The sequence below is a fragment of the Phocoena sinus genome, chromosome 1 (genome assembly GCF_008692025.1).
Source record: "Phocoena sinus isolate mPhoSin1 chromosome 1, mPhoSin1.pri, whole genome shotgun sequence".
Taxonomy (NCBI): Eukaryota; Metazoa; Chordata; class Mammalia; order Artiodactyla; family Phocoenidae; genus Phocoena; species Phocoena sinus.
In genome coordinates, this window is record NC_045763.1 from 144,200,947 (window position 1) to 144,221,624 (window position 20,678).

The 20,678-nt window shown below is 41.7% G+C and overlaps 1 protein-coding gene across 3 annotated transcripts in view; it reads right to left on the reverse strand.

Moving 5' to 3' along the window:
* PROX1 (prospero homeobox 1) overlaps positions 1-20,263 on the reverse strand; it is a 53,373-nt gene extending 33,110 nt beyond the window's left edge. The window contains exons 1-3 of one of the 3 annotated variants that reach the window (XM_032611806.1): positions 19,823-20,263; positions 10,037-11,828; positions 3,022-3,129 (exon numbers count right to left, since the gene is read on the reverse strand). In XM_032611806.1, coding sequence (XP_032467697.1) covers positions 3,022-3,129; positions 10,037-11,761 — 1,833 coding nt within the window. In that variant the 5' untranslated portion in view covers positions 11,762-11,828; positions 19,823-20,263. Of the gene's footprint in view, positions 1-3,021; positions 3,130-10,036; positions 11,829-13,880; positions 13,919-19,822 lie in introns of those variants that run through there. The other 2 variants (XM_032611814.1, XM_032611822.1) reach the window with 2 other exon arrangements.
* Between the last annotated feature and the right edge of the window lie 415 nt (positions 20,264-20,678).

Below are 20,678 nucleotides of genomic sequence, written 5' to 3' on the forward strand. Positions count from 1 at the left end.
GAGAGTGAAGCACTGTCTCCCTTCCTAAGGAAAAACACAAGGGAGGGAGGATGGCTCTGGTGGGGCTCACCTACCAGGAGCTGGTTACAGATTAACTCAGTCTAGCGCTACCTCCCAACTGTGTCTTGGATGGACACCTAGGCTACACCTTATTCATGAAACAAAGTATTTTCCACTCGTGTGAGTCTCTTGGTTTTCTTCCTTGCAAAACGAACTTCTGATCACTATTTGAAATGAAGTGACTCTGTGATTCAGAAAGCGACATTTTGCTAGAATTAGGAATTTTCTCTTCATGTATGTGGCCACAAACAAGTATACGCTTGTATCATTGCGACAAGTATTACTTGGTCCAGAGTCACAAGAATATGTCCTTTTCAAGATATATGATGCAGGGTTTCATTTCTGATAAAACCCTAAGGGTCTCTTCTCCAATTTCTAGGGATTTCTCAATTCTGTGGTTTCTTGAATCTGGACTGAAATAAAATTTTGGATCGTATATCTATATAGTTATTTCAGCCTTGCAAATAAGTATCCACATTTATATATCTATATCTAGATAGAGATATGTGTGTGTGTATATATATATATATATATACATACAAACACACTACACATATATATATATATATATAAAACATAACATACATATGCATGAGTATATGCATTGTCAATATTCAAATTCTGGATTTTCCTTAATATTAAAGAAATCCAAGAATGCTCTGCCATTGCTTCCTAGAAAGTTTCTGGAACACCTTGTCTGGACTATCCTTCCCTTTCTATGCATGACTTTCCACTATCATTAGTGTAAGCTCAGGGAATATAAATTCATTTATTACTAGCCAAAGAAAAAACACAATTAGGAAAGTTAAAAATGTATAATTCATTCCAAAAATAAAAGAGGAATGACCTTCAGTGACTTTCTGCTTTGCATTATATGCCCTACTGTTTCCCCTCCATTAGAGTGGATAATTGGGAGTTAACCAGACTCACGTACATTCTAACTAACAGCCTTCTTTCCCAGTATGGATAGAATATGGATGGAATCTATAATCTGAATATTAATGCTTTTTTAAATGAAATGGTCACCCAGGTATTTAATTGTTATTTACATAAAGTGAGTGATTATTTGCAAAGCTGAATTACTAGATGTGTTCTAAAGGAATGGGAACAATTTCTTGTTGGTTTACAGTGCCCGGTATTTCTAAAGCTACAAATCCACAATCTCCCCCACCCTTGCCCTTCCCCCCGCCACACGTGTGCAAAAACATGAATGCTTCTAATATTTACATCTACTGTTGGATAGTGTTGCTGGCTCAGAATGGCTGCTACTTTCCACCCTCTAGGTGTCTGCATGTCAGTGGTAGATGAGTGATCCCTATGTATGCAGTTTGTAAAGCTCTTTGGCCTTCTGAATGAAAGGATTTTGTATTATAGATAATATAAGGTGTTGTTATCATTATATCACAACACTGCAGATCACAGCACCAAGAGGAGTGAAGGAGGTAACATGGACATCTAAACACACACACACACACACACACACACACACACACACACTAACAATTTTCTCCCTCTCCTCAATGTCCCCCTCCTAGAACTAAAGTGTCGGGAGAATGCCCTGGAAGAAGAACTAGGCTCTAGAAGCTGGTTGGTCCTCAACCAATTGACAAATGCCCTTCAGTTTGTCAGTTTCAGATGGTCCCCCACAAGGTCCCAACCCTGTCCTGGTCTACTGTGGCACTCGACCTTTCTTGGGCTTAATGATTCTTATCCAGCCGTTTAAGTAACTGCCTCTCTCTGCCTTCCCATCCTGCCCAGTTTGCTGGCACTGAAGGAGGAGGAAACATGCCTTCCTTAAGGAGCTCAGCCAGGGAAGGAGAGAGATAAAAGGCCGAAGTTGCTACACGATTTAAAAGCAAACAGGAGGGAAAACAGAACTTTTCTTACAAGGCCAAGTAAAACACCAGTGAAGGCAAGACTGAAATGGGTCGGCCTGCGAAAGGGGCCAATGAAACAACTCAGACATTGGGCACAAAACCCACTGCAGAGAGAGGGGAGTCACGGAGGAAGGAGCACATTTTGGCAGCTCGTGGGTTCTCCGTGGCAGAAATAAGAACTTGTACACACGGGGGTGGGCAGGAGAGGGTGGGGGGGAAGAGCACCCAGCCTTAATAAACTAATCTCGGCTAATGTAATGTTTATCGAGTTCGTTGGATAATGATACCATGTGTCTCATTATCATCATCAAAACCCAATCTATGTTTTAAAAAGTTACAGATGATTAACACAACATCAAGTTGTTGCAAACAATTACTTAAAACCCACACATAGACACAGACGCATACACACACACACACACACACACACACACACACACAGAACCAGGAGGTCCCCATATTCTGTAGAATGAGGGAGGCTGCAGCTGTAGGCCGACAGCTTTCATATCCTCATTTGAATAATGTGTCCTGAATCTGTCACTTTATTCATCCTCCTTATGCTCAGTGTACTCTACATCAACAACAAATTAAGTTGTAAATAAGAGACAATCATCACTTTTGTTTTTAAGCAGCTACTGCAGAGAGAATTTCAATGTACGCTCCTTTCGACAGGGGGAAAAAGAGGTGCTAGTGTTTGCTTTCCTAAGCACAAATATGGGGAAACCAACAGAAACCAAAACAGAAACAGTTTACTGTGGCTGAGGGGAGGAAAATAAAATTCTCTAAAGCACATCCCTCCAGGACCAACCGAAATTTCTTCCAAGGAGTTAAGACACATAAAGACCGAGGTTAAGTTTCCCGGACTAGAATGAAAATCTGTGCGCCCAGTCCTTTCGTCTTAACACACAAGGAGCCTCCTCTTTGCTTGGCAAAGCCTTAGACCAAAGGACAAATGCATTAAATCGATTACAACGTAGGTGTGTTCACCAATCAACGCCACACTCATCTCCATTAACTTCCAAGAGTTCAAATCACTACCTCATGCACAGAAATTGAAAACATTAATAATGAAATATGTCCTTACCTTTACATCAGAGAAGTAGGTTTTCAGCATGTTGGAGCTGGGATAACGGGTGTAAAAGAACATGAGCTTTGCTTTTTTCAAGTGATTGGGTGACAATCCTTCCTGCATGTAGGATGCAATTGGTTAAGGAAACAATTTCTTGAAACACAAGCACCTACCATCCCTCCCTTCCCCTGCCCCCCCGCCCCCCCAGGAATCTGGAGGCCCACCACCCAGCAGCCATAGGAATTCTGGAAGATAAATGGCGCTGGCCATGGAATCCATCACTAACTTGCTGCTGCCCGCTCAGAATGACCACTGCCGGTCAGAAATTGCCAAATATAATGGCGAAGGTGCACAATTTGGTTGCGGAATCCTGGAGACTTCGTGGTGAGGATGGCAAAACAATCCCCCTATTTGAAGTCCTTATGCTATCTATACGTTCACTTGTTGCTGAGGAGACAAATGCACCCAACAGGTACTGCACAACTCTTTATCACGAGAGTTTTTTCCTTCTTCACAATTACAGTTCTGTTTGTTCTCTCCGCTCTCTGCAGATGACATCCAATTATTATACTAATGTACATGAAAATATAAAATGCATTGTTTTGAACGCTGTTAGGCAAGCTTCACATTTTACCTTTCAGCGCTAATATAATGGAGCATCTTGACTCACTTTCTTCCTGTCTTATTATTATATCCTTTTAATTGTTTCCTTTTCAGTAACAGCTAAAACTTGGGAGGGGTAGTTTGGGCACCGAGAGAACAGGGAGGGGGTGTCGCTTTTGTTAGAGCAACGATCCAAAACCAAATACAATTTGCCTCTCCTGGATTTATAGTTAACTCCTTTGAGAGTGGCACAGTGGTTGGAGCTAACAAATCAATAAATGTGGGTTAGCAGATCAATAAATGGCCACTTACCCAAAATAAGAAGGTCTATTTATCTGGAAACATCATTACCTTTTAGATCTGTAAACAGCAGCAACTAAAACAGTTCCCAAGAGAATGTGAGGCTAACCATAACAATCCAGGCTTCCTGATTCTCCCCCAGATTCTTGGCACTCCTCAGCAGACTCGGAGCTGGGATGGCTCTGGTCACATCTGTGCCGCAGCCTGGCCCTGCCATTTCCTCAGCAAATTAATGGCTTTATAATTTATCAGAAATGAAGATGCACGTGGAGAAAATCAATGTGGTCCCCCACAAGGTCAATTAAGGGTCCTTCCTAGAAGCTTCTCTAAGGATTTTCTCTTAAAAGAGAGTCTGGGAAAAAAATAAGGGAAAAAAAGAAAAGAAAATATGTACGTGTGGGTGTGTGCACACACACACGCACACATAAGCAAACACACACACTTGGCTAACAAACACAACAAAAATTTCACACCGTATGAAGCAAGGTCAAATAAACACAGATACTTAGGAAAGGTGAAAGTTTCTAAATTACCATCATCAAGTACAGCATGACCAATCTTAGGAACACAGGGAAACCAGAAAGTTCCTAGAGAAGCATAATCGAATTAATACTGATAAGTTCTTGACTACTTATGACAGGGGGTTTAACCAAATATTCTGCTGAGAATTTGATCAATTAGCATTCCCGTTAATACCACGCAATTTGAAAAAGATCACCTTAGTTTGTAAATTGAAAGGTTAAATATTGAGCCTTTTGTTTTCGCTGTAAATAAACACTGAAGAAAGAAATTTTGATGTTTTATCTGTAAGCCAAAGCAGTTTAACTGAACTTGTGTTTTTGTTTGAGATCCTTAATGATTACAAAGACGATAATTTATGACTGACATACTTCTTGTGCCAAGGAGAGGGCTGAAAGGCCCTCCAGTAACCTCCATTAGACTGAGAGAGGGGACTAAAGGAGCCCGGCACACTTCAGGACCATCTGTCCAAATGGATAAGTGAAATAATAGTTGCAAGCTGTCTCCTATTGCCTCGTGATAAGAGTTTTAGGCAAGTCCAAACTTCGACAAACATCCTCAGATCTGGGTTCTAATCTGTTCTTTCAGAAGGCTACGTCCAAACAACCTAGTACAATTAATTATTAGCAGGGAAAAGTTCCAAACCTTTTCAAATTTGGTCTCATACAAAACGAATTGTTTTGCTGTGGTTCTCAGATAGTTATTGAGCCACCAAAACTTCCTGAAGCTTTCAGTGTCTTTAAATTATGCTAAGATGTTTTCGTCTTTTTTTTATCTAAAAAGACAGAGCAAAGTATCCATCGTATTTTGGTTGGGATTTAGAGGCTTTTTATTTCATGAAAAAAATCATCCTAATTTGAATTTCTCAAGTACTTTTTTTTGCTTTAAAATGCTTCCTGTTGGAAATACTTGGAATCAATCAGTGGAAATGAAACACAGAATACATCTTTATTTCTTGCTCATCGTGTAATTAAGATAAAATTCCCATAAAATATATGCTTCTAATAAACTATTAAAAATAGCTAATGAAAGATTTAAAAGCCAACAGTTAGATAATCCTTTTTTTTTCTCTTCAAAATAAATCTGAACTGACCAATTGGTTAATTTCCCTTATAAGTGCTTGTGCTGAAAAGCAACTGTTCTTCCAAGAAAGCACTAGCTGTTTCCAGGATACTTACACACGCACAATGACTCATGATGGAATAGATTCAGTAAACATACAGCTGTACTGAACACGAGCTAAGCTCCATTCAAGGCCAGGAAAGAAAATGAGCACAAATAAATATTAAGGAGGTAAAGGGGGGTGGGGTGGGGTGAGGGGGGATGGAACGCAAACAAGATCTGTCCCGGCAGCTCATGTGGCTTTGCCTCAATTCTCTTAGCCATAGCTTTGTGAAGACAGATGACATTCAATTCTATGTATAATGCAAAATAGACAATAACTGCTGAAACTTGAGACAGCTGCCAGGTGTAAAAAAAAAAAAAAAAAAGAAGAAAGGAAAAGAAAAGAAAAAAAAAACGATGATAAATCCATAAATTAATGAAAGACATCTGCTCGGGAATATAAAAGATAAGAGAAGTAGGGTACTGCAGCTGAACCTAAAATGGTGTGCAAACAACCTGCGAATTTAAGTGTTGTCTGTTTACCAAGCACAATATAACTTCACCTAAACAGCAGCCGCGGGAGAAGCAGCAGAGGCAGCAAAAAGGCAAATGGGAGAATAATAGGTTGCGAAGGCTGCAGGAAGAAAATTCTTTTTTTCCAACTGAACCCTGAATTGTGACTAGAGGTTTTACATGCTGCAGTTCCAACCAAATGGATCGGGACCACTTGCTTACAATTTCTAAAGTGCTTTGAAACCCAGAGAATTTTAGCTTGCTCCTTAGGCTCTGATTTGCTATGTTTCTAGTGTTCCCCCCTTAGAATCCTGAAAAGGGGAGAAAAGATCTAAACCCTCACATTTAATTAAAGGGATAGAGCAGGTTGTTGCTCCACAAAGGAGTTTAACATAATCGGTGGGATGTGTAGTTTATGGATATATATTTTTTTAATTTACTTAGTCCATAATTGGGGGGAGGGGGAAGGGGAATCCAGAGTCTTCCAATCTTTAATATACATGTTTCCCTACAGCTAATACACCTAACAGAATTCCTATGGCCCCGCACCACTTCCAAAGATGTAAAAGACCAAATTCTATGGATTAATTCCCATTTTAGAAATTCATTTTTAACTCAGTTTTTCTAGATGGATTTTAGTTTCAAATTATTAAATCATTTTCCTTTTTGAACTTCACGTGTTTTTTAACCTTCTCCCTAAAAGTCGAACAGGGAAAGCTGACTGTCACGGAGAAGAGGTTCAGTTTCTTCCCTTGCATGTCTTAAGTGCTTAGAACGCCGCTCTTGTGCTCTAATTGGGTGCATGCAAATGTTTGAGGCCCGAACAAGGCTATTTTTCTTGGGATGCAAAGAGGATGAATGACAAGGAAAAAACAACTGGCTGGCTGTTTCTTTTGGAATTTGAATAAAATTCAATATTTGATTAAATAGATTCATTTGCAAAGATACTGAACACAGTTTTTATATCCAAGATGTGACCTTCTGGAGCAGGTTCACTGACATTCAGTTTACCATGCACACACGTTCACTAGTTCCTTTCTATTAGAAGGGGTAACAAGGTAGTGTGCTCTATTACGTACAACGTATATGCCTAATGCGCTGGACGCAGAATGGATTTATCCGATAAGCTGGTGTTCTTAATAGTTCTTATCTTGGCTACTTTGTTCAGGGAAACAGATGATGTCTTTTGCGGTGGGAAAGAATTGTTCCTTAAGAATTCAATTATTCATTACAGTTTGGAAAGCCATGGACTAAAAATAAAAACAATAATGACAACCATGAAGGTACCATTTCATCCCATTTCTCCTCATTCCCATTGATCTTTTCTAAGAGTAACTGCATAACAGGTTCACAGATGGCCTTGTCTACCTAAACTGAAGTAAGATGACTTGCTGTTATCTTACTTCAGTAAGATAACCAGAATCTCCGGTTCCCAGAGATTTCTTTAAACTAAAAGCTTGAGAATTTTGCCTAGACACCATCAGGTAAGTCAAGGGGAGAACTCATCGCCATACAAGGATGGAGACAGGAGAAAAGCAGACCCAGCCTCTCTGCAAACACTCAGATCCTCACTGGCTTCAGAACTGTGTGAACTCTAGAAAAGGATGCTTGCCTATCTTCTTCCTGAGGAATAATACAGCAAAGAGATAAACGGCTAGAAGGGCGAGATCATAGAAGGGAAAAGGGAAAGAAACAGAGGCTGGAAGGCCGGCATATGGGAAATGTAATCATTCATTGCAGCAAGAGGCCAAAATTATTTAGCTACACAAAATAAACAACTCCAGGTGTAAGCAACTAACATTTCATATGAATACAGGTGTTTCCAAACCGTTGCTGTTGGGCAGAATCTTCTATGGTAAGACAGAGGTGAAGTTATTCCTCTGAAGAAGAAACAACTAAATTTAAAGTCTTTGATATGTATAGAAAGAAAAGGAAGTTCTTTCTATTCAAATCCTCAAGATTCCTCAGGGGATTTAGAGAGGGTGAGACAGTGAGCATAGTCAACACTTAGAGCGATCTAAAGATTTTTTTCTTAGAAGACCCAACTTATTAAAAAAAAAAAAGCACAGGCATAATTATCTGGATACGGTGACAAGTCTAAAAAAAAAAAAAACAAACAAAACCAGAAACTGGAATCTTGAGTTAAAGAGTTTAGTATGGCCTTATAAGACTTTGAAACCTGGCTTCAAATATTCATCCAAATGGGCACGTCCCTTTCCTGTGTGTGCGCGTGTGAGAGAGAGAGAAACAACCCACCATCACTACCACTGGCTTCAAAATGAAGTAAGGGATCTCTGAGGAGCAATGGGGTCTAGCCCTGGACATGAGCCTGGTATGAACCCCAGAAGGTGCTCTCCTGCAGAGGGTAAAAAAAAAACGTTCAAGGTCTGTACTTTGCCTTTCTCATCACCAACAGCTATAGTCCAATTTGACCAATGTTTATTGCCTGCTTATGGTGTGTAAGGCATGGTGCCTGGCACAGCTTTGATTCATGACTGGTGGATTAAACTTTAGATCTCTGAAAGTTAGAAATTCAATCAGCAACCAAACCAAGACTCGATTTCTATTTACATCTTAAGTCCTCCAATCTTTCTCTCAAGATGTTATTCTCTTCTTCCTCTCTATGGAAAGAGACAATGTGCTTAACTACCCAAGTGTGTCTCATACTTGTGGCTCACATTCACCTTATCAGAAATCTTCACTGTTATCCTGAGCTGGCTGGAAGGAGATGAACTTCATATCAAGGAAAACACATTTCCACCATAGCCGGGACTTTGCACTTACATGGCAGCCTCTGGAGTAGGGTTAGATATGAAAATGTCAATCTCTAGTCATCAAGACGATTGCTCAAAACCCTTAATTTAGCAACAGCCAACTTAATTGTTAAATTTTATATCCATCTGGCAAGTTATATAAAAGAAATGTCTCTAGTTGCCCCCCCAATGCTACTATTCTACTCCCCCAAAACATCAACAACCACAAGATTTTAAAAAATTTACTGAAAGGACCAATTTACAGAGAAAAAAATCGTGAGTTAAAAATAGCTAGAGTTCAGGACAGGTCTAATAAAAAAATATAACTGGCATCTCTACATAAAAGTCAGGTTCAAAATATAAAAGAGACATAAAAAGAGGCATTTTTAAAGTCGAATACGGCTGAGTTTTATATTTAATTGTGCTCTCTCGCTTTCCAAAATAATTTGCTTTGTGTATGTTAGGACAAAAGATTTCTGTGTATGGCTGAACAGAGGTCAATCATGCATAGAGGCAGCTGCACCCGACCCAAAGAACAGACCTTGGGTGAACGGGAGAGAGATGGATACCGTCTGAATAAATCAGTACCTGTATATTGCCTTTAAAACAAACAAACAAAAGAACACACCTCACTTAAAGAATAAGGAGAGACTCTAACTCCCTATCTACAACCATCTTTCTCCCACTGCAGCCTCCCATCAGTAGACTGTTCCTCATAAGATTTAATCAGGCCTTCTTTAAACAGACCAGGAGGCTTATAGATTAACGAAAGGGAGAATTCTTCTTATGGAGTCTTAGGGATCTGAAAACTGATTTTTCTCTCTTTACTCAGCTATGAAACTTACATTAAAATAAAACCTGATAGAATTCAATATTACAATGAGATTTTTTTTTTTTCCACCTCTAAATCTACTCTTGGGGGAAAAAAAAAAAAAAGGATTAGAAGATAATACCGGAAGAAACAGCAGAAAAAAACCCTGCTGCAAAAACACAAATTAAATACTACCACTTTAGGGCAATTAACAACTTGTGAAAGTTACAAAAATGTTGGTTTCCTGTGAAGCTTTTGTGCAACCAGAAGTGCCACACGCGTGCTGATAAAAGCCTATTACTCTGAAGAAGAGGAAAGACTGCATTCTTTAGTAATCTACATCATTCTAAATAATGTGTAAACCTGACCTTCTGGGAAGCCTTTTTGGTTTGGGCTTGTTTTCCTTGGGGGGCAAATGAAAGGATATTGCACTTCCCGAATAAGGTGAGATTTCGGACATGTCTTGAAGATCGCCACACTCGGATTTGATGAGAGACAAGGAGAGCCCTTCTGCGGTGCTGGGTGGATGTGCTGGTGAACAAGGATGGTGGCTCAGGTGGTGGGATGACATCTTGGTCCTCAGACTCGTGGTCTCCCTAGTTAAGTCTAAGGATTCAGGAGAGGCTCTGTCTTTTCCCGAGAAGGAGCCGGAGGGAGCACCTAATGGACTCTGAAACGGGTAGGCCATCAAGGGGAGGGGAAAGGGGTGGCGGAAGGTGGACGTGGTAAAGCCTGCGGTGGCCGACAGAGGCGACTGGTGCAGGGGCTGGTGGTGACCGCCGGCAGGGGGGCCGGAGGCAGACTGGTCAGATGAGTTTTTGCGGACCACCAGGGGCAGTGCTTCTGTCTGGTCTGTGGAACTGGGCATCTGCACATTGCCAAAGGTGTCCAGGGGGTTCGGAATGATGACATCGCCAAAGCACTGCAGGCGCTGGTTGGCGGTGTGGAAATTGTGGTTCTCCCCGTTGACTGCAAATCTGGCCTGGGGGATCTGGAGCGGCGGAAAGACCTGAGGAACCTGGCGAGAGGGTTTGGCGGAGAAGACTTTGACCACAGTGTCCACAACTTGCGACATGGCAGTGTTCAGTTCTTGTTTCAAGGTCTCGGCCAAATGTTTGCCTTCGGGTTGTAAGGAGTTTGGCCCGTGGTCTCTTTCTTTGTTGTTGCCTTCTCGCTTCGGCTTGTTTTCAGCCATTTCCTGCTCCCGGATCAGGGCCCGGGCTCGGTCGATGAACTGCCCCGGGTCCAGCTCGCACATCTCATTGTCTGACCTCCCCACGGAGTCCTGGGCCCTGGCATCCAGGATCTCCGAGCGCATGCTGTCTTCAGACAGGTTACCATCTTCATCATTTTCAGAATCAGTGCTGTCATAGATCTGGTAGAACTTTTCCTGCAGCTGGCGCAGCTGTTTCTGCATGTCCTCCAGCTGCTGTTTCAGCTGTCGGCGCTCCTCTCGCTTCTGTTCTTTGCGGGCTGAAACCAGCTGCTGGAAACTCTGTTGCTGCTGCTGGGGCAGCTTCTGCTTGCGTTTGTTTTCTCGGTAACTTTCTCGGGGACTCACAGACTGCGGGGCCATATCTCTTTCATTTTCATTGCCCCGTAATGCCACACTGGGGGAATGGCTCATACCCCGGATTATATTCTCAACCCGGGCGCGTTTTGCTCTCAGGTGCTCATCACATAAGCGATCCATATCAAACTGGCTCATAGTAGGCCTGCCAAAAGGGGAAAGACACTCTGGGGGGCTGTCTCTTGAAGAGTTGCTGCATATATCCTCCTGATGTACTTCGGAGCCTGTACTAGAGAGACCGCTGGCTTGGAAACTGGGCTCCGTGCCACCATTTTTGTTCATGTTATTTTTCAACAGCTGGGAAATTATGGTTGCTCCTGGAAAAGGCATCATGGCATCTTCATATGAGTTCGCCCTCTTCAGCAGCTTGCGGAGTACATTTGACTTTTCCCCATCTGCATGCTGCACCACTGAATACTCAACATCCTGCTCGGAACCTTGGGGATTCATGGCACTAAAAAACGTTGCTCTTGCCTTAGCAAAAAATGCAGATGCTGTCCCTACCGTCCTTTTCACTCCAATGTCAACTCTTCTCCTCTTGGTTTGCCGGCTTAAGAGGGCTGTGCTGTCATGGTCAGGCATCACTGGACAGTTATTGTGCCATCTTCAAAAGCTCGTCAGCTGGGCACAGCTCAAGAATCCTGGGACCCTGGCCAACAGAACAAAAGGACTGATGAATCATTTTCTTTAAATTTCTCCAAATTTCCTGACCTCAATCCTGAATCAAATGCAAAATGCATAGGCTCTGGGATTTATGGCACATTACAATTATTGCAATTTATTATGCACTCTGCTTGAAATGAAACATTTTTAAATATTTCTGCTCCACTGGTTTAAGATGGATTAAGATTAAAAAAAAAAAAAAAAGCAAAAACTGCTTAAGCACCAGTAATATGATTCTCTTTCACAAATGCCTAAAATGATACTGTTTATCTTCAGAAGAAACAGTAGATTATAAGAACACAGCCTCTGACAACCAATTGATTAAATTTTGGGCACTGAGATTCATATTACAAAAGAAGATAAAAGTGGTCTATACTTAAGAAATAAGGTTAAATTTTGAGGATGCGTGAAATTTGGATGAAAAATTCCATTTCTGCGATAAAATTATTGGTGGCTTTAACGCGATTAAGGGGAAAAAAATGACTCTAAAAATGCAAATATTTCACACACACCCTTTATTACTGAATTTTAAAACATTTTTGTCATATGTGAAATGGGGAGGAGAACACTCCCATCAGCATCTTTCCAACATAAATGGCCAATTTAGCATGGAAATAAGTGCACAAATACTCATTCTACAAGTCTGCTGATTTAGCACAGATATGTGCTTTTTTTTACTAAAATCACATTTGAAGATGGTATCTGTTGCTGGATTTTAATGTAAGTATGAGAATATTTATAAATTTTCATGATGTCGTTTTTGATGACTTCAATTATTATAAAGTTGGACTCAGTGCAGAAGGACATTGTCACATTTCAGAAATCAATATGTGGAACAATAAATTGAGTTAGGCAAGGATAAATACATCTTCAGTGCTAGTTTTTTTTCCTATAATCTGCCAAAATAATACTTCAAATGCCTAAAGAAGCTCTTTAACATACACCATTTGTGAATCTTATTTCTTGTGCCAAATTAAAGGATGAGGAAAAACACAGGCGGAAGAAAAAGACTGAAGGAAGATATATAAAGAAGACAGAAAATAACATCAATTAAATATGTGAGAAAGGGAAATACCGTCTCTGTATATGAACTTCCATTGTTTCTTGGGAACACAATATAAAAAGGCACTTGACATTTTTTGTGACGTTAACCAGCGATGCTAACCCCAAATTTTGTATAAATGTTAAGATGTCGCATCTTTTTGCTTACAATGAACGTTTTATGAAGAAAATGAAAAATTTTTTTCACACAGGGTTTATCTAATATTAAACTTCACGTTTGCTTAACAGAGCACATCTTCACAATAACAGGGTCTATTGCCAAAGGCAGCGTGCAGAGTGTTTGGAACAGCTCCCATCTCTTTCGGTTCACCTGTAAAAACATCTACGTGCTCCCTAGGACTGCATCTGTGGCTAGTTTTAAAGAATGACTATCCATGCAAATAGGCATAATTTCAGCATGAAATAACCTGTAAAAATCAAGAAAATGCTCAATGCTTAGACGGCAATGTGTATTTTTTTAAGCGACAAAGATTTCATCATGTAGCCCTTGTTCTCAGTTTTTATATGAAGATAATACATTTAAATAAAGGCTGTATCAGAGTGTCAAGAAAACAACATGATGCTTTTTTGTATGTTTTTTTGGATGCTTGAGGGTAAAATACTTTTTTGTGCGCCTCAGGGTAAAATTTCCTGAACTTGGAATGGAAACAGATCTTGATAACTTCAATGTATAGGGTTCAAAACTGAATTCAAGATGATTGTGACCCCTGACACATTAATAAATGAAATTGGTTTCAGGAATACAAAAATGCAATGGCAAATATTTCACTAACATGTTAGATCTGATAAATCAGGTGCAGCTGTCAGGTGAGAGAAAGAAAAAAGGGGAGACGGAGACAAACAAGAAAAAAGATGAATTATTTTAAAGCTCAGAAAGACTTGCATATTGAGGTGGGATGTCTTTGCGAGGAGGACTTCGTGTGTGTAGATCAGCTTTTCAAAAATAGAGTTTATTGCCATTCTTTAAAAATTTTACCTCTTGTCTTTTTGGGTGCAAATCATTTTCTCTTTAATATCACCTGAAAAGCACATAGATCACCAATCAAAATGTTGAACAAACTTTCTGCAGTATTTTCTTCCCCTGTTCCTCTTAACATCCAATCTGGGTTTTCCCCCTACCCATCCTTGCTACAGGAAGAGCATCTCTGCAACAGAGGCTCAGAAACAACACGCTGGTGTAAGAGATGAGCACAAGGTCATCCCCAGCCATCCTTCCCTTCCCAGCTGCTATTTACCTCTGCGTCAACTGCACTTCCTCTCATCTAGCCTAGGTATCAACAGCTGCATCCCTACCTCATGCCTGAGCCAAGGGGAAGGCTGTGCTCTTCCTAAGGTGGAGAGAAATCACATTCTCATCTTCAGTGGAGAATACATGTTAATTAAACGTGCTTGTTGGGTCTTTTAAGAAGAAAATATCCTGTAACTTCCCTCAAATTCACCGAACGAAACTGATTTTTGCCATTTTCTCTCAACTGGTCAGCATTCTTGGATTAAATAATGATTTGTTTCTCTTTGGGGCTAAGAAAATTTAAATATTTTGGGGTCTTATTGTAAAATGTACAGCTGAGACATAACAATCAGGACAAAACAAATGAGAAAACTAGGAAAAATTGTATAATCCAGCAAGACAAGGCATTATATTAGGAGGCGTGAATAGATCTCTATGTATAGCTTTGACCTAAACTCAGAAATAAAGGTATAGTAGTCATACACATTGGGATTATAACCCATGAAGGCTATAGGCAAGATTAAATAATTATAACTGGCGGACTGTGGTACTTTATTAGCATGATGTTTCACAAACAAGATATATATATATATATATATATATATATATATATATATATGAATATTTTACCACAGAAGAAAATGCATTGTTAAATGACTATAATGTAAATTAAATCACTTGAAAACACTTTCAAAGGTGCTTCCATGATTTCCCAATTCAGAATTTAGAGAATGCTATGCAGTTAATTTATCACTGATATCATCCTGTCCATTAAGATTTTAAAAAATTCCTTTATTTCTCAATATATGTACTAAGCCATATGTTTCAACTACAATTGTTACTGATTCTTATTATGTTTTAATTTTTATATTAATTTTGAGTTTAACCCAGCGATATGAACCTTTTGATCAGCACTGGTGAACATCAGTATCAGCAAGTATGCAGAAAAATACTGACGTAGCATTTGAACCCAAATGTATTATCGATTGGATACACATATTCTATTCCTGTAAACTCCTCTGTAATTAATATGAAAATCTACATAGACTATTTTTATTATTAAATATTGGGCTGTACCACTTGGCATCTAACTACATAAACACTTTAATAATTCCTATACGAAGGGTATCTTAACATTAGCAGATTCCTCCCAGAAAAAGGTAAGAACGTTCAACTATGATCAAGTCAGATTTTAACTACTCCAAAAGATTCTTCATTAAAATCTGAATTATCTGGAGAATGTCAGATAATTTAACATGGAGAATCCTAAGGAAGCTGATGACAACGTTAGTAGAAAAGAATTTTCAGGGAAGCATTTCAAAGGAACACTGCAGTGTGAAGTAGAAAGTGCTGAAGTGTTCTGCTTTAATAAAGAAGTTATTTGGGGAAGGGGATGCAACTTTTATGCCTCGATCTGGAGTCCAGATTCTAGACAAAGAAGTGATCACTATGATTACTACTCAGATAGTTCAGTCAAATCTTTCATGAGAAGGGGAAGGGTAAGGTTGGCATGGTTTCCTGCTTGGATGATTTAGCCTATCTGTCTTTGTTAATAAAATGATTTGAAGAAATTGCTCAAGCCTACACTTTACTTCTTTTAGAAAACAACCTTTGAGTGGGCCTCTGATCTACTTGGGTCAAGCCGCTTATGAAACTGCAAGTGGAAGAACACTAACAAAGAACCTTGTAAATCCATCTGGAAATCAGTAATTCAAGGGGGGAAATCAGATGATTTGATTTAGGTACTCCCCCACCCCTGCCCTTTACCAAGCTGTCCCCTTCACTGTATTTAAGAGTTCATTTCTGCTAATTAGCAACTTTTCCTTTGGAGATGTTTCTGCTCACTATCAGGCTAAGAAAGTCTTTGATGTTTATTGTGAGGAATCCACTTGACATTAGTTAATACTTAAATTAACTAACATTGTATTGTCAAAATCTTATATCAGGTTTAAATTTTCCTATGATAATAGAGATCTCAAATCAGAACCATTTTATCTTAAATTCCTCCATTCTATCAAAAATTTCATACATTTTTCACCTGCAAGATGAACACAGAGTATTTTCTGAGACATGCCTAAAATATTAAAAAAGTAATAAGTCACCAAATTAGTAAATAAAAGAGAGTGAGAAATAACTTCAAGAAGAAACACATTTATTTTTTTTCTGAAGGGAATTGAAATACTCTAAATGTCCTTTGAAGCTTTCGAATACACCAGGCAATAAGGTTTTAGAAATTCCTTATGTATATGTCCTTTCCAATTTATACAGATACTTAATTAGAACCCAGTAATAATATATCATGCACAATCCATCTTCATATTATAAAATCAGTAACATTTTATAATCTTTTGTTAATCTTGAACCTAAATATTCCTTATATTTACAGTTGCAAATGCAAAACAATGCCTCTAAAAAATTCATGAAAAAAGGCCTATTTCATTTTGAACAAATAAAGAGTACGCCTGGCAGCTAGGTTATGTTTTAAGATTGTAAGTGCTACTTATAGAGGAAAGATGCAAGGGAATGAGTAAAGTGAGAACAAAGATGCATGTTAGGTATACATGACTTTTTCCCTACAAGGTCTTGGTGATTAACCTAAATAGAATTCTGCACAATGGACATATAAAAATATCAATAAGTGCCAAGCACAGATGACCCTTATTAAAAATAAAGCAAATGACATATCCATAGATGACATTTTAGTTATGAAAGAACTTCAAAAGCATCCAAAGAAAGTATTAGGGGGAACTTGGATGTTTAAGTCAAAAGAATAAAATGACACATACTATCTCATTTTCATGAAACAAGGATGATCACCCAAGCCACCAAACCAACCAACAAAAAACCATTCACCATCTAATCTATTTCTATGCAACTCAAGAAGTAGCCTGTTTAAAGAAAAAAAATGAAAAGCTCCGATTCTGAGAATCCATATACTGTGCTTACCCTGAATTCTCAATAGCTTCCCTCACACATGAAGCCACAGTCCTTACTTTCATCTATTTTACTATTGCAGAAACAGGTCCATGTTGTAGCACATGGACAGGTTAACCAAATTACTCCCCTTTTTCTTCTTCACCACCCACAGCCCATTTCATTTTGAAAATGCTCAGAAGTTCTTACAAGAAACTTCAGAGAACTGACTGCCTACATCTTGCATCAAATAGAAAAGCACAGTTACCTCTCACATACTTGAGATTTTCCTTCTCCATCAAAGTAATAACTAGGACATCTGGCACATGTCTGGTACAATGACAGGCTCATTCTACTTTATGAGAGTATTTAACATACGACCTGAAAGAGTTTATGCACATACCTATTCCTTCTGGGCAGGGAGAAAGCGCGCTAAAGAACATAAGCTTTAAAAACAGTAACACTTTCAAACTGACTTTGGTATTCCTGGCAGTTACACACACCATCCATGGATGTCCAAAGCACGCGTGCACACACACACACACACATACACACACACACACACAAGACGCTCTCACTACTCCCCCCCGCCCCCCGAATGCCCCCAAAGACCTGGGAAATAGGCGTAAACCAGAGGGAAGCGAAGGGAAAGTCAATCTCCCTCCACCTGCTGCCTGAAGTGGGGGTACTTTCAGCTGCCTGGCAGACAGGAGCCCGAGACACAGCCTCAGCAGCAGCCTGCCAACATCCTTAAGAAAAATAAACAAACACATACCAACTTGTCCTCCACCCCCAACCAAAGAACTCACATGGCAGGGCTCAAAACATAACAACAGCGCAGTTCCCATGAGCCCGGACAATCCTATTAACCAAGGCAACCATAAACCCATAAACCTCCGCAACCCTGGAGCACACCCTGAGGTCTGGAACTGTACAGACACACACAGACACAGAGGAAATTTGCACCTGTCTTTCTTGACATAACACACCTGTCAGGCCCTGCCCATGGCGCAGCTCTCGGCTAATAGACCTTTGTCTACCTAATCCAGGAAAGGACATTATTATAATTTTTTTTTTTTTGTAAAGGAGGTTATTAGATGGGAGAGAAGGGGTGGGGGGGAGAACAAGACAAGAGACTTCTAGCCTTGACTTTGAGAGCAGGCCACCCTGTGCTTGCGCTGTTATTATAAGCTCAAGGAGACAACACAGACCTTCTGGGAAAAATAAAAACGAGCAGGTGAGTTCCCAGCCTTCCCCCAGGCGGAGTGGGTTCTGGATTGCCAAGAACAGAAGTTTCACACTCCAGCCTGCCTCCTTGGGCTATTTAAGACTGTCGCTCAACCCCTCCTCCCAGGTCTTCTGTCGGCCAGCCTGGAGGACTCTCAACTTCCGAAAAAAAGCTGAGAAGTGGCAGGAGACCTGTGAGTCTCTCTCCAAAGCTACTCCCCCTTTGCCTCCCTCCCGCCCCCCGCCCCCCTCACCTCGCCCCTCCAATCCATACCCTCCACCTACGTTCAGTTTTATCAGGAGGAGTAAGTGGCTGGCACAGCAGAAGAACCAACAATTTGCTAACCTGGGCTTTGGGTAATGTCTCCCCCCAGCTTGCCCCCGTCGTCCCCCTCCTTGCCGGTTCAGGCAAGATAGCAGCTCTTCTCGCCCCCTCACTATTCTTCCCAGTAACAATCACTCTCACCTCTTCACTCCTCCCTCTCCAGTCCTCCGGAGTGGGGCAAAATTGCAGGTACCACCCAGACGAACCAAGATCAGATCGAAGCAGCCCAACCACGTCGACTGCCAGCGGTGACTGCGAGCACATCCGCTGCCCGAGAACATCCTCTACCCCCACCCGGACCTCGATCTTTCCATCCTCCCGCCGCGCTTGAGCCCCAGTCCTCCCACCACAGGACCCCTGAGGCTCCCGGTGCCATCTTACCCCACTCAACTTGACCTAGCCCTGGGTCCTGGGAGCACAGGGGAGGGGCGCCGTGCTCGTTTCCCAGGACCATCTCTCCATTGCTCCAACCCTGATTTCAACATTTCGGCTTCGACAGCGTTTTGAGAGGAAAGTAACAGAGCGCCCCCCCCCCCCCCCTCACCACACCTCCCTCTCCCTTCCTCCCTACTCCCTGGCCCTCTGCTGGGGTTAAAAAGGAGAAGTGAAAGGTATGCAAATGACAAGCAAATTGGAAGATCCTGGAAGAAAGGCAGCTATAATAAACAAGACAAAGAGCAAGGACGTGGGGACTAGCCCAGGAGTTTTCACCGGGGGAGATGGGAAGGATGAGGCTGGGAGGAAAGCGGGGATCCAGACGAACAAAAAGCGACCCGGTCCCCCTCGCGGTCCTCTCTCCTGGGAAGAGAGGGCAAGAGAAAGAAGGAAAGGAAGGAAAAGCCTCCTCCCCCTCCAGAAACAGTACACAAAAGGTGACAAGATCAGCGACAAGTCCAGCACTATCAGCCTCCCCCCTCTCGCCAACACCACCCCCCAGCCACCAGCAGGAAAGAGAAAGAAAGAAAAGCCAAGCGGATCACTTACTCGTAGGAACTGGGAGAGGCGGAGCGCTGAGTTCCACTGAGGCTTCTGCTTAGAAACTGTTTAGACACTATTTTATTATGATTCATTTAAAGAACACCATTTTCTCCTGGGGAGGGTGGAAAGATGTTTACACGAGTATGAGTAATGGGAGTCTCTTTTCTTTTCTTCTCATTCAAGAACAAGCCGGTACAAGTGATTCTGGAAAAGGGGAGGGGACTCGCGAGGGGGAGAAGATACTTACTCGGTGCAGAGAGCAGTGGGACCGAGCCTTTTTTGCAGGCGGAGAGAGGAAAACACGCGCGCGCACACGCACGGTGAGATCTTGCGGGTGATGAATATGATAATTGGACAAGGGACGGTGAGTCCGTGCGGGAGCGCGCGAGCGGGCCGACGGGGAGAATGAGGGGAGAGAGAGGAGAGGGTGGGCAGGGAGAGGAGAGGAGGGAAGACAAGAAGAGAGGAGAGTGAGGAAGAGAAGAGGCGAGAGGAGGAGAGAGGAGAATAGGAGAAGAGAGAAGAGAAGAGAAGAGAGTAGAAGAGGGGAGAGAGGAGAGGAGAGAAGAGGAGCGAAGCGGAGAGGGAGCAGGCGGACCCGGCGAGAGCTCTTTTGCGCCGCTCTGCTTTCCCCGGCTGCAATGGTGTATTATTTCAGAGCGCTCCCTCAGCTGAGGGCTCCGCTCCACAACAAGATTTACTTTAAGACACAGCTGAAGGAAACAGGAAGACTGCACGTCACAGTCTGACTGACGTACCCGGCCCCAGCACCCAATCGCGAGGCGCCTTCGGATTCAAGGGGGGATAGCGAGGCAAGAGAACTTGGGAGGAAAAAAAATATAAAAGGGGTGGGGGTGAGGGGCTGGGAGGAGAGGAGGGGAGAGGGGCCCCGCGCTCCCCTCCCCCGCCTCCATCCCCGCCCCCACCCCCCCTCACCCGCGCGCAGCCACTGCTTGGGGGCGACCGGATCGCCGCGCCCGGGCCGGAGCGAGCCATCTGCGGGCGCTGTGCAAAGCCGGCGACCGCGCGAGCGCCGCTCAGCTCACACTCGCTCTTCCAGGACGCAGGTCTTTTTTTTTTTTTTCCCCTTCATTTCCCAGATA